General features: G+C 34.7%; 3 protein-coding genes across 3 annotated transcripts; 1 reads left to right on the top strand and 2 right to left on the bottom strand.

Moving 5' to 3' along the window:
- The first annotated feature begins 2,531 nt into the window (after positions 1-2,531).
- Positions 2,532-4,299, top strand: LOC112090721. Its single transcript, XM_024162723.1, has 8 exons — positions 2,532-2,548; positions 2,626-2,688; positions 2,845-2,864; positions 2,960-3,004; positions 3,203-3,264; positions 3,380-3,495; positions 3,617-3,705; positions 4,170-4,299. Exons 4-8 carry the CDS (start codon positions 2,979-2,981, stop codon positions 4,282-4,284), a joined length of 408 nt encoding a protein of 135 aa, XP_024018491.1. The 5' UTR covers positions 2,532-2,548; positions 2,626-2,688; positions 2,845-2,864; positions 2,960-2,978; the 3' UTR covers positions 4,285-4,299.
- Positions 4,184-7,676, bottom strand: LOC21393786 (type IV inositol polyphosphate 5-phosphatase 7). Its single transcript, XM_024162722.1, has 8 exons — positions 7,642-7,676; positions 7,277-7,545; positions 7,076-7,172; positions 6,857-6,967; positions 6,137-6,745; positions 5,456-5,719; positions 5,041-5,230; positions 4,184-4,911 (listed from the first exon to the last, which is right to left on the bottom strand). The coding sequence occupies exons 2-8, from the start codon at positions 7,374-7,376 to the stop codon at positions 4,816-4,818; spliced, it is 1,467 nt and encodes a 488-aa protein (XP_024018490.1). The 5' UTR covers positions 7,377-7,545; positions 7,642-7,676; the 3' UTR covers positions 4,184-4,815.
- Positions 7,677-9,491: 1,815 nt separating this feature from the next.
- Positions 9,492-12,414, bottom strand: LOC21393785. Its single transcript, XM_010093628.2, is given in 4 exon segments — positions 9,492-9,496; positions 10,934-11,037; positions 11,895-12,021; positions 12,024-12,414. Coding segments are annotated over 4 exon segments (627 nt in total).
- Between the last annotated feature and the right edge of the window lie 1,793 nt (positions 12,415-14,207).

Genomic DNA, 14,207 nt, shown 5'->3' with positions numbered 1-14,207 from the left:
ATGGCCACCACTAATGCTCTGTTCCCTTTTTGTTTGGTCAAAGTGACGAGGTTATAATTTATCTGCATATAATAATGGCCACTACTAATGCTCTGTTCCCTTTTTATTTGGCTAAAGTGACGAGGTTATAATTTATCTGCATATAATAATGGCCACTACTAATGCTCTGTTCCGTTTTTGTTTGGCCAAAGTGACGAAGTTATAATTTATCTGCATATAATAATGGCCACTACTAATGCTCTATTCCCTTTTTGTTTGGCTAAAATGACGAGGTTATAATTTATCTGCGTATAATAATGGCCACTACTAGACGTCATCCATAGTACAATAAATAAACAATATCTGGAGCCATTTTACGTATATAAATACAATTCATCATGATCGCAGTTTAGAATCTGAATAATAAGATTTGCTTTTTTCAACAGATAATCGCATTGATTAATCATATTGGTGAAGGTATCGAACGAAAAATATTGTGCACAAGAAAGCTTCTTCAACACAATTTGAACGCAATCCCAATTCCCAGCTTAGAATCAGAATAATAAGATTTGCTACTTAAAACATAATCAAATTAATTAATCATATTAGTAAAGGCATCTCACAGAAAATATTGCTGCCTTATCATACACAATCGAACATAATCGCAGTTTAAGAACGCTCATAAAACAATACAATTGAACATAATCACAGTTTAGAATCTGAAAGATAAGATTAATCATAACGTTAAAGTTACCTCACAGAAATTATCGTGCATAATTAAGGTGGCAGCTGCATGGTTGCGAGAGAGAGAAAGAGAGACTGTGGAAAGGAGGGTGGCTGGTGCTGTGAGAGATTGGAATGTGTCCACGTAGTATCTTTTAGACCCGACTATTTTGTTTTTATTTAATTATTTAGAAGTAATTGGCTTCGATTTTTGAACAAATAATTGTCACTGCCGACAAATATCACCAAAAGACATTGGTTCTATATTTTCAATTTGGACAATCAAGTTCATAAACTCTTGATTTCTTTACAATTTTGAAAAAATCAAGAACGTTCAATTTTCGATATAATTTTTCACGTATACGACATATGACTTAATTCAACATTGAATTTTCAATTAATTCAACATTGAATTTTCAACTACACACTTCAATTTTTTTTTAAAATATAATATATATTTTCAAAAAAAGCCCAAATGTATATATATATATATATATGTGTGTGTATATTCTTTTCAAAAATAAAAACCTTAAATCAAGCTTAGACTTTACTCTAAGGTTTCGTTTGGTACGAGAGTTCTAAAATCAGAATTATAATTCTGATTCAAATCTTTATTTATTTGTAAAAAGTAAAAAATTGTTCTTGAATATCAGTGTTTAATTTAGATAGTTCTGATTTAAGATTTAAATCATGATGTGATATTTGAAAACAGAACCATCTTAAAAAATAATACCACCTCCTCATTGATTTTAGATAGTTCAAACTTCTGGTTCTGATTCTAATTTCAGAACTATAATTTAGACTTAAAGTTCAAACTATAAATTATAATTCTAATTTTAAAACTAAAACCACATTAATTTAAATTTTCATACTAAACGCAACCGAGATAGTTTCCGATCTGTCACTAGAATCCTGCGAGGACGAGGTTGGTGTCGCTGATCTCGAGGCTGCTTACATAGAGATAGAATAATAAAATTGTGCCTAATTTTCACATTTCTCTTTTCCTTCACGTAAATTAGGCTTTACGTATTATTACCTGTGAAGTCTAATTATTCACACGTGCTATTTATACGGGTGGTAAATTAGGCTTATATTTTTTTTATAGAAGTTGCATATTCCACCAGCAATTCTGGAGGTATTCCTCTAAGTTACTCCGTTTGTTAAGATAAAGGCTTTTAAAATGGGCTTCTTACACGGGCCAAGCTTTGGGCTAGGAAATCCACTTTGCGATGGCATGGGCTTTATTTCCAGTCAGAATGCAGAACATGAATAACGGCTGCCCTCGGCAGCTCTGCAGAAGAAGCGCGAAACAGAAGCACGGGACAAGTAATGGCGGGAACGCTAGGAAGTGATTCTCAGAGGCAGCTTCTTACCCTAATTCGCAACTTCGCAACCGAGAAATCGCAAGGGGGTAATACATTCTGCTCATACTGTTTGTTTGGTTCCCGAGAAAATTTAGACTGTAGCGGAAAGGAATACTAGGAAAATTACTTGACCGAGAAACTGTAGAACTAGGAGGTCGTCGATCACAACATTATGCCTCATCGATGTGGAATTAAGCTCTTAATCATCGATTCTTCACTATTTATTTTGGGAACTGTGATTTTTTTTTGGTGCTGAAATTAGCTCAAAATTAAACGAGAGAGCGGTTACTGTACGTGTTTCGACGTATGCAGAACGGAGAATTTTAGGTCTGAAGAAGCGAATTGAAGAGCTTCGATCCGAGGCGGAAATCGCAAATGCGGAGCTTGAAGACGCCAAAGGCGCCAAAGAAACCGCTGAGCAAGAGCTTAAGGGCTATGAAGTTGAATTGGCTTTGAGTGAGGCTTCGATCCAAAGCCTAAAGGTAAAGCTCGAATTGGTTGAAATGTATTAATGCATAATTGATTAGGTTTTTATCTAATCTACTTAAATTATTTTCAGTCGAGGATTTCTCTGATTCAAGACGAAATTTCCTCCGTCAGATCTGATTTAGAAGCTCTTAAGGTAATTAAGCACGTCTCTTAATGTTATTTTTTTTTCCTTTTCCTGTTTAATGCTGAGGACAAAAATAATAATTCGTTTAAATTGGACTCTTACTTTTTCTATATTTTCTGTCTTTTCAACCTGAAACGTTGAATAAAACTCTTCGATCCTGCAAAGAACGATAAAGGAGCTTTACGGTCAGACTTTTATTTTTATCTTTAATTTAGTTGATGCAAGTTTTTCTAGTATTTCTTGAAAAATATTGAAATTTTTGCATGTATTTCTCTTGCAGTGATGAGTTTACGAGTCAAATGTTTGAGCTCAATGCTAAGATAAGGTTAGATTTGACTTAGCTCAATGCTAAGTCAAATGTTTATTTTTTTATTTTTATATTTTTTGAGGCAATGTAGAACAAAGTTTAGTGAGATGCTTACTAGATATTTAACTGAGTTTTGCTTTGACAAATAGATGTGTTGTGCGTAATAGTACTTTACTTCCTGTAAATTATGATATGTCTTGTTATTGATTAACGCAGGAAGTTCCAAGAGACATTTACTTGCAATTTTCACAAGGAGTTTTCTCTTGGAACTTTAGCTGGTATTAGCTTGTTTACACCGTTCAAATTTCTAGTCATTGGTTGGTGATTTAATGTATTTTGGAGAGACTAGAGATCATTTCTATTTTGAATCAAAAGAAGGCAACAAACTTGCAGGAAAGGAGCTTAAGGGAGTACCTTTATCTACTCTGGAGGACATGCTGGACCAAGTAATCTCTCAAACAAGTATGATGGAAGAAGAATACCTCGCAGAACAGAATATTCAAAAGCAGGTTGTAAATTAGTCTTTTGAACAATTGGAAATATTAAAAAGTGAAGGCTTAGCCTGTCGTTAATCTCAAGTATTATTCGTACAAATTAACCAAGGACATTGATAATCTTGCACTACTGCAGACCCAGAAGGAGTTGATTGATTGTGAGAGAAATGTGTCGCTGACTGAGGTCATACTGAAGACAACACAAGCGTTGCAGGACTTAACAAGATATCCTTACAGAAAATTCATGGCAAAGTGCTTACTTAATGATTTCTGTGGGCGAAGGAACAGAAAATTGTTCATCGGATGGGGTTGTTATCAAATTGTGGACAAATTGCTTAAGAAGCATTGAAGCAACATTATACATATTAAAGTTGCTTGCCCGCCATTACGTTTGAATCCTAGGATAATTCATTATTTGAAAATTTCCAGTCTCAAAAAAAAAAACATGATGGACATTTCGCTCAGACCATTTTCAGACACAGCTTAATGAGGGCATGCTCTTTTTGTTATAGAGGTGTATGGGAAGATATAAGTACGTTATAGCTTGCGTATTTTCATCATAGTGGTTGTTCAAAATTTGATACCGATTCCTTCTGATTTATTTTAGTTGTTTGAAGGTTTCCTCTGACTACAAAATATTGTAATTTACAACCATGACCTACTGAAATTGTTTCTTTGACTGAAAACAAGCAGACTTCTGAATTAGAACAGATGTGCACTGCCCTTGGTGAGGAATTGCAGAGAAGATGCATTTGTCCCAATTGTCATTTAGACAACGTGGAGGTCTTGGGTGGAATTCTTTAGTCAAGTGAGGCGAATTAATCTTTTGTAAGTATTTTGCTTGAATGACTACCTTTCCAGTGTTTTTCTTACCAAAAGTGTAGAATAATAGAAACTTGCACACTTTGTTCATACTAAGGTCATAGCATTTGAGGGCTTATTGGCACAAGGTGGAATGTAATGTACCGTAAGTTTTCTGCCGATCTTGCTTTTTTAAAGTTACATTGATTGTTTTAGGTCCTTTCAAGAACATTCACGGAATAGCAATGCCTGAACTCTGTTACTGTTGCAGTCTCTCTTTTGTGAGATTACACACACCGCAACACTCTTTTTGAGGGAAAATGTACATCTTAATTAATTCCTTTGGTCGTTACATGTTTCCATGAATCTAAAGTATCTGGCTTGCAGTGCCCTTTAGTATAAAACCTCAAATAGGAGGGAAAATATGATTACAGTAAGAGAAGATGGATTTTTTTTTCTTGACATATAGCATTGAAACCAGCGGCGGCAAATCAATCTCTAAAGCCCAAGTGCATTCACTCTCAACCGTTCTCATTAAGATTGCTGCATATATCTCGGCGATGCTTCTAGGTCCTTTATCATTAATGAAAGCAATGTTGAGTTGCCTTTATCTTCACCTCTGCTTGTTCCCTGCATTGTCAATTTTATAATTTCTATCACAACCGGCTCATGTATACTTAGAAACCGAGTTAACTCGTGCAACCAAAATTGCAAAACATAGTATCTGGGATCACAGAAATATCATAACGGAGAACTCACTGTTTGCTCATTAGGCAGTATGGTAGGAAGAATGGTTTGCAGACCAACAACTCTTGCACTGTTAGATTTCACCACTTCAATCTGTGTTGAGAATAGGGCAGAGACTGGCCGATGATCGGAGAACTTACTCTCACTGCGAAAATAGGATAGTTGCTTCACGCCTTTTCCATACCATAGAATTCTGTCACACCTGCAGCCATTGTATCTTCTCATGTCTATTCATGGAGAACCATTCGGGGAGGGGGGACGGGGACGGACAGTTTAACAAATTCCTAACTTGCCACCTAGAATAAGGTAGGGGCTTGTGGTAGTGGTAGATTTTGAATGTAAAAAAGGGGAATAGATCCAAGAGTCAAATAGTGGTCTTTTTGCAGTATAAAGTGGTGGGGGGAGAAAAGAAAGTGATTATTCTTACCATGCTGGAGTTCTTTGCTTCTCTCCCGTTCTGCTTGGAAGACCACCTGAATAGCGATTGCAATTTGATTGAGAATACTTGTAGGTAGGTGCAAATTCTATGTCCCCCTCTTTCCAACCCTGAAATACTCCGCCATATTCTTGTTCTCTTCGAAGTTGATCGAAGTCTTGCAATGCTCTCCAGTCTTGCTTCTTAATAAGCTGCCTGGCTAGACTGTCCTCCAAATACAGCCTATAGTTGAGATCCCCGAACCAGAATATCCGACTGTTTCAGAACAGATTTGTGTTATTGCGTTAATTTTGATAATGATGAGTAATTAATTTTCCCCTCCTTTTCCCCTCTTTCTTTTTCTGAAATTGTTTCTGATAAGGTTCTTCTCGTTTCAACCTTATGTAAATTCCCAAATTCTTTTGTAGCAGGAAAAATGTTTGAACTAAGATCTTGTTGGTGAATTTAGTAGTTTTATCATAGCAAATAGGATGGTGAACTAAAATATGAAATTCCCCTCCACATCGTGAACTAGAGTTATAATTACTCAAACTACTCAAAAGGAACTTGTGATGTACAATATGGTTAAATAAGATTTTGTTGTCAATTTTGGAAAGTGGTGAGTTGGAAGCGAGCATTTTAAAAAGTAGAAATTTTCACAGCTAAGCTGTAGTTTGCTGGAGTGCCACTTACTCGTGTCCTAAGATGGTAAGAGGATGAGGATTATCGTCATCTCCAAAGGACCGAGGGAAAGAAGTTCTCCTAAAAATCTCCGACACTTGGTGGTTCCTTCGACCTTCATCGCCTTTCTTCTCGCCAGAAGCTAAATGTGCAGCAATAAAGCAAAAGCTAGTCCCTTCAATCGACATGCTAACCGAAACCGAACCTTTGTTTCCCAAATAACCCATGATGCCACAAGCCACGGAACAAACTTTAACATTTGAAACGCAATACTTTCTGAGCAATTCATTTCTCATCCACACACTTATAAAGACTCCAACCATCTTTTTGCTTGCCATTAGTTTGTACTTGCTCCCAACGTTTGGCGTCGTATGTATAGTTTTTGATCGTTCTCTCATTGGAGTCGCACTATAGCTGCTAAGACTCTTCCTCCTCTCAGAGTCGAGAACCGGCACATAGAGATAATTGTCACTTGAGATTCGATTTACCAAGGGTGTCAACCAAGGACAACCATACTTGTCATTGAGAGCTTTCCCTATGAGCCCGTTCCAATTTGTTGCTTCCGTTGGGTCTTCTGCTCCGATCACTGTTCGGGTCTTTAAAGGTACAATCTCTTGAAATCTGCACCTTGGAAACTATTTGCCATCAAACGACACTTTCTTATGTTAAAAAAGAAAAATATCAAAGAAGAGATGACAATGTTGGGTGTTGACTTTTTTCATCATAACGTACCCAAGAACGTAAATGTCGGCCGCATCTTTGAGATTCAACCACTCGTCCAAATCTACGGCCAAACTGCCTATAGGTGACCTTCCAGCGACATTCCAAGTACCCACGAAGATTCTAGAATTTACAGAGACATACATTATACCAATCAAGAAGACGGAAGGAAAAAGAAGAAGAATCGCTTTTTTAAGTTCAATTAACCATGACAAAATTCATAAATCCTACCTCAACTCATTATTGGTTGGAGTGCATGGATCCATCTCGATGGACCGAACGAGAATATCATCCAAGTAATCATCACTTTCATCTTGATCATTCCCATCTGAATAAAAATTCTCACCGGCCGGTTAATAAAAAAAATACTTAAACAGGTAATTAAAAAGAAGCAGCAAGATTAACAAAATACCATAGAGAGAAGATGATGACCTGAAAGTTCATTTGGTTGATAAAGTTCAGGTCTCTTGTTCTTTCTCTTGAGCCACTTTGGAATCCCACGAGTTCTTGGTTTATTGTTCTCGCTATACATGATCGCTAAAAAGAGAGATCCAGTCCATTCCAGTGTACAAAAATGATAGGATTTAACTTCCTGTGACTTTGCTCATATGAAAGCTGGTCAGATCAGTTTCGTTGCTCTCAAGAGAAGTGGATTTGGCTATAAATGATCATCGTGCCAATAGCCGTATATACCAAAGAAACTGAAAGAAAGACAAAAGACGCGAACTTTAGAAAGTTATATTTCCAGCGACAACACCAAGAAAGGTTGGAGAGAGAGAGAGAGAGAGAGAGAGTACTTAAGTCAAAGCTGGTGGATAGTAAGGAAGAAGCTTCCCCTCTCAGCTCTCACATCTCGTGGTGCAAGTTAAATAACCGAACAAATAGGAAACCAAAAGAGATATTGGCCTCACAATCTTCTATCATTTGCTACATTATTAGAGTCATTACTTGCTTTGCTTTGTTAGTGACGGTCACGTTACTCACGTATGCCTCGTGGTTTTTTAGGTGACAAGTTCATTGCATTGACAAGTCAATGAACTATGATGATTTAACCATCTAAAAATAATCCTACCATTCTTAACTCCAGATAGATCTCCTATATTTAACGTATAGATACGCAGTACAAAGTATTATTATTATTATTATTATTATGTATGTGAAGCTATCCTTTTGTTTTCAAAATTAAAACTTTACTTTTGTCAATAAGTTTATCTCAAAAGTCTGTTTAATTGCTAAAAAGGACTAAAGTGAGATAAGAATAGCAACAGAATTTCATACATACTTTTTATCTGTATTTTGGAAGTATATGGTTTGACAATTTCAAAAATTATTCTTGAATATACTCAGAAAGATCTTACACATAACCCAGTTGGCTTAGATAGATTGCAGAAGTCGTGGCCACAAAGTACCCCTCCAACAGTTTTTTTTTCTCTTTTTTAAACGAATAGACTTTTTTTTTTTTTAATAATAGAATGAACAGCTAATCTTTCAGCACATTGGTCTAATTACTATAGGTCCGTTTAGTTCGTTAATTCGTATTGAGATATGATTTTATGTGAGAGTTTTTTATTGTAATAAAAAAATTAAATGTGACTGTTTCTAAGAACTTTTTATTATAGTAAACCTCAAATTGGTGAAATGAACAGGCTTATATAAACTCTACCGTTCTGATCACAATGTGCCACTTTGGTTGCCTTTTTTTTTTTTCTGCTCTCTTTCACTTTGTCAGTGTTTTTATTTTTATTTTTATTTTTTTTATTTTTATTTTATGATAAGATTGTCTCGCTATCAATACAGGTAGCCAATATGTATAAGAGGAGGAAATATGCAGGAGCAGTAATGAGGCCTGAAACTTGTGGGGGTTGTTTTGTTAGTTTGGACATTCTCAAAGCACTGTGGAGTGTGGACCGTAACACCACCAAAGATAAGATAGATAATAATAATACCGAAAATAGTAGAAAATAGGCCAATATGAAAAGTTTAAGAAAGAATATAGGTTAATTTTTAGTTATAGAAATTAATAGGTAATCACTTGTCAAGTTATGGTTCATAACCAGATAAGTTATGGACAAACTTGTTAAGTTATGGTTCATAACCAGACAAGTTATGGACAAAAATCGTGAATTATGGACAATAACTTATCAAGTTAATGGTTCATAATCAGACAAGTTATGGACAAAAATAGTGTCTCAACTCAACTATTTAGAAGTGTTTTTTGTCTCTCGCACAATTTTGCAGGTTCAACTCTCGTCCAATTCTCTGGTCCAGAGCCACGTGATGTTCTAATGATCTGTAAATTATGTCATAATTTTTGTGGAATGATTTACTATCTTATGGAAAGTTTATTAAAAATATATACTATGTGTTTTGAACATTTATAATATTGTAATTTAGATTTTTTTTTTCTTTCAAATTTATACAATTTAAGGATCAATTGATTTTCACTCCTGAATTGATGAATTTATTTTTTACATCCTATATATAAGCCTGTAACTAAACACAAATAAGATATGTTTAAAAAACGAAGGAACAACACCATAAAATTATATTTTCAGGCTAAGCTGCAAAGGATGAGTAGTATTTGATTACAGGTTTATTCATAAGCGACAAAAGATAAATTCATCCATTTAGGGGTCAAAACCAACCATTAACCTAGTCAAAATATAAATTTACCATGAATTTAAAATTCAGAGGTTCAATTTTGAGAACATCCAAAATACATGATACATTTTTATTTTTATTTTTATAGACACAATGCAAAATACAAATTAATACAAATTAATAACTATCCTATTCTTATATATGCTACCCTTCCGGTTCAATTAATTTCTTCCCATATCAGACTTTCCAAATTGCCACACATCCTTTGCATTTAGCGCCATTGGCGATTTGTATTTGGTACCAAAAGTGCTTGAAGACTTGAATAGAGTACAAAAGTCCTCTTATCTTTCTTTGAACAAATGAAATGAAAAGTCCTTGTATCTTTTATGGAGGAACTGGGGCCAACAGATCAAGACATACATTCAATTCCTGAGCTTTCATAGGTTTGGACATTCTTTTGAGAAGTAGATGTGATTGCAGTTTTGCAGATATATTTCAGTCTCAGCTATAATGAGAGATGTATGATACTCTATCTGCCTTCATTTGGACCATTGCTTCAGCTACCTTTCATTTCTTTAAACATTGAATGCTTTACCAACTTATAAATGAACATCTATCCATCCATGGTGGGTACTGGGTAGGTCTTCCAGCTTTATTATGAGGACTGAGAAGTGCACAAGTTAAATGGGGAAAGTACTCCAAATACTAGTTAATTTGCAATTTAGTAAAAGCAAACATTTTTGCACATCTTATTATACAAATGTCTAAACTATTTGGTTTTATATTTGTAAAATCAGTCAAACCATAGTGTAAAAGTGATATTTCAACTAAACACAACCCGTTTAGTTCGCTGATTCGAGTTTTTAATTCGAGTTGAGATGTGACTTTATGTGAGAGCTTTTTACTGTAGCAAAACTTGAATTCTAAACTCGAATCGGTAAAATGAACGGGGTCTAAGTGTTCTTCAAGTTAAAAAATATTCATCTAGGGATACATAGCCAGTGAGGAAACTAGGAATTTTTTCAAGGGAGCGTTTAAACTAAAGTAATGGTAGAACTATATTTTTTGTAACTATTTTTATAACAACAAAATTTTAAACTTATAGAATAATATATTGATTTTTGGTTTATTTGGCATTCTAGGTTTGAAATATGAGCTCCTTAAGTTAAACCTTGAGTCTAATTACAGTTTTTTTTTTTTTTTAAATCTCATATAAATATCAAAACTATAAAAGTTCAAGATGGACAGACTAAGGAAAAAAGTGTTGAAAATTTTTTTGATGGATAAAAATTAAAGGAGACCCTTGGGCCACGGGAAGAAAGGTGGCTCCGCCACTGGATGTGGCACTGACCACGGTAGGTGGAGTCGGTGCAGTGCATATGGCGGGTTTTTCGGGTTTATTGGACTGGTTCAAAATCAAATGTTTAGCAAAATTTTCTTTTTCCCTGCCTGGTAGTACTTGAGAAAATTTTTCACATCCTAACATACCAGTCTGACCATCTTTTAAATGCTCAGCAATTAGTGTTCGGCTACTTCCAATTTTATGTTGTTCCCCACATTCTGTTGGTTTTATCTTTTCCCATTACTTTCTTCTTCTTCTTCTTTTCTCTTTTACACGGGGAGCAGAATTCACTAAGCTTTCCTGCAATTAAATTTATTATGGTCCCAAGGGCAAGCTGACCTTTGCTCCTTCATGCAGGAAAATTATGGAACTGTCAAAGGTAAAATAAAAGCGCCATTTAAGACTGATCTTTTTGTCTATTCACTTTAGATAAAAAAAAAAAAGCTAAGAGTTTAAAATATTTTTCCAATTATTGCACGATTAGTTCCTGAATTGTTTAGGAATAGATTTTGCGGTCTTTATATTTTTAACTTGGTCATCTATCTGTAAACTATTGATTTCTTTGCAATGTTACAACGGCTGAGGGGAAAAAATGACAGCCGTCATTAATTTTGACAATACTGCAAAGAAAACCTGATTGACCAAATTAAAAATATAAAGACCAAACTGCCTAGTAAACAATTCAAGAACTACTTATCAATTACCCAATTTTGTCCCCTGAGGGGAAAAAAATGATGAGGCACAATGGCAATTAATCTTATAGTAACTTTGACTTGGAACATACTCTAAACTCAAGAACTCATTAATTTGTTCTGTGGGGTTGCTTTTACTTCTCTCTTTCCTGTAAGAATTGTTTGGTTTTGAGGTTGCTTATTTTGCTTCTATAAACTGATAAACCTAGTAAAGTGCAAAATAGAATAATGGTATAGATACTTGGTCATCAAATTGCATACTTTGAAACCAAAACTTAAAACACATAAACTAAACAACCTCTAAACTTCCACAATGCTGGAAGAAAAAAACAAAAGATTAACAAATCTCTCATCTCATTTTGCTAAAGTTTGAAACTCGACACGCTCTACTCGTTCCAACCTTTCAAACAAGTACTCTTTGCCGCATTTTCTCGCATCCGAAACCAAATGCCGTCTAAACATGACAATGAAAGCTTCTGCTCTCTCATTGAGCTCTTCTTTGGACAGCCTTGGAGGTTCTATTTCTCTATCTTCTTCTCCGCAACCATTTGTTGATGATAATTTCCCAGGCATTCCTCGGACTCTTCGAGCTTTATAACTTGCTCCGACGAGCACTTGGAATGCTTTCTCCTTAGCTTCTTGCTCCTCTCAATCTTCATGACTTCTACATTATTGCTTTCCTTTTGGCTCTCTTTTGGTTTGGAAAGCGTTGAAGTGAAAAGAATGGCTAGGAGTACAAGGTTAAGCAAAACAAAAACCCATGCACGCCATTTCTCTAGAAGAAACACCACCAAGACTTTCTTCAGACAAGCCATTAACACGGCCGTTCCTGCTGTGAACAAGACCAAGTGAATACAACAATCGTCTTCAAACTCTCTCTCCTTTGTTACTCTGTCATGACTGATCTCTTTTGAGTCTTTAATTCCCTTGTCCATTTTTCTCTCTTTTTTTTTTTTTTTTCTGTTTGTGTATTTCTCGAGTACTACTAATTAACAATAATAATAATAAACAAGAGAACATGAGATGGGGTTTTTATAACAGACTCCAATGCATGGTGGCATTATTTAGATGTTGAATTTGCGCTCCACTTTTGAGAGGACAGCTGTGTTGTTTCAGTAAGGAAATGACTGGTGGGAGAGAAGCTGCTTAACTGAATAGGAGGAGACAAGCAGACATATATGCTTATAAAGTTGCAACCACTATAGCGACCATATGATATTTCTCCAACTCAAGAAGTTTTGAAGAAATTACTCAACATTTGAGCTTGGTCCTAGCAAAAAAAAAAAAAAAAAAAAAAAAAAAAAAAAACCCATGCATTACCATATGGGAAAATGGGGATATCTAGACTTGATAATTGACTATACAATATTTGGTTTTATCATCTTTGAAAAATGGTCCTATTTTGAATGAGGAGATTTGGGAACTGTTGAACAAAAGTTGTCTAGTGTAGTAGGGAAATAAAAATTAGTAAATTGCATTGTTGGATTCTAGACTTTTTATTTTATTTTTGTTTTGGAATAGTACATCTTAACTTTTAATTTTGTCAATTTACTAACTTTTAAATTAGTAAAAATTGAAATCGAATAGCTGAAGAGCGTTATCAAATCAGTGGTTGAGCACACAATATTTGCATGTGACTTGGTTTGAAAAATGACAAATTTTACCTCTCATGTGTATCTCAAGCGATCAATTTGGTAACATTTTATTAACTATTAGACCTTAATTGTTACTAATTTTAGGTTCACAGTATAATTTATATTAAAATTTAGGACAAAAAAACAAAAAATCTAAGATGCAATAGTGTGATTTTCTCGATAAAAAATTTTCAAATTTTGTTTTAGTGACGTAATTGTTATGGGGATAGGAGATTTGTTTACATGGGAAAGTGGAGATCTATTGCTCAAAGCTGCACGCCTTTAGGCATGAAAAGGGAAAGAAGATGCAGAATGTACAGTTGGGTGAGGCAGGATTATGCCGGGGAGAGTGAGAGCAATCAAAGGAAACGTGAGCAGCCCAAAAGCACGCCTTGTTCGGTTACCGTTCAGGCGTTTCATCATCAGAAAACGACCCCACATGTGACCCTTTTCCTACTACATCACCAGCATCAGTCAAGCAGAGAATCATTCCCTTTGGTTTTCTTTACGAGGTTCTTTGCTTTTCTTTAAACAAATACTTTTAATTTTATCCTGGTAGACTTTTGTTTTTGTTTTTGTTTTTCTTCTTTTACTGCCCGTTCGGTCAGAAGATTCTTATGAGTTTGAACTTAAAAAGCAATCTAATCTCCCTGTTTAATTATTTGATTCGAGTTGACATGTAATTTTATATGAAAGCTTTTTACTGTAGCAAAAAAGTTAAAAATGATTGTTTGTGAGAGTTTTTTACTGTAGCAAAACTCGAATTCTAAACTTGAATCAGCGAAATGAATAGGGCATTGATTTTAGATTTTGGATTCACTTCAACCCAAAATTAAAACTTTACTCCCTCCAAAATTCTTTGGATTCTAACCTAAAATACTGTTCATAAAACTAACTAAAGATTCTAAATAACTGATTTTGTTGAAATTTAGGCTCCGTTCATTTCACCAATTTGAGTTTAAACTTTGAGTTTTATTTCAGTAAAAAATTCTCACAAACAGTCACATCTAACTTTTTTATTACAGTAAAAATTTCTCAAATAAAGTCACATTTCAACTCAAATTAGTAAACTAAACGGGCTCTTAAATGTTTAA

This window comes from Morus notabilis, unplaced genomic scaffold (genome assembly GCF_000414095.1).
Source record: "Morus notabilis unplaced genomic scaffold, ASM41409v2 Scaffold1242, whole genome shotgun sequence".
NCBI classification, from domain to species: domain Eukaryota; kingdom Viridiplantae; phylum Streptophyta; class Magnoliopsida; order Rosales; family Moraceae; genus Morus; species Morus notabilis.
The sequence above is the reverse complement of the archived record's forward strand: the minus strand, read 5'-3'. Positions and strand labels throughout refer to the sequence as shown.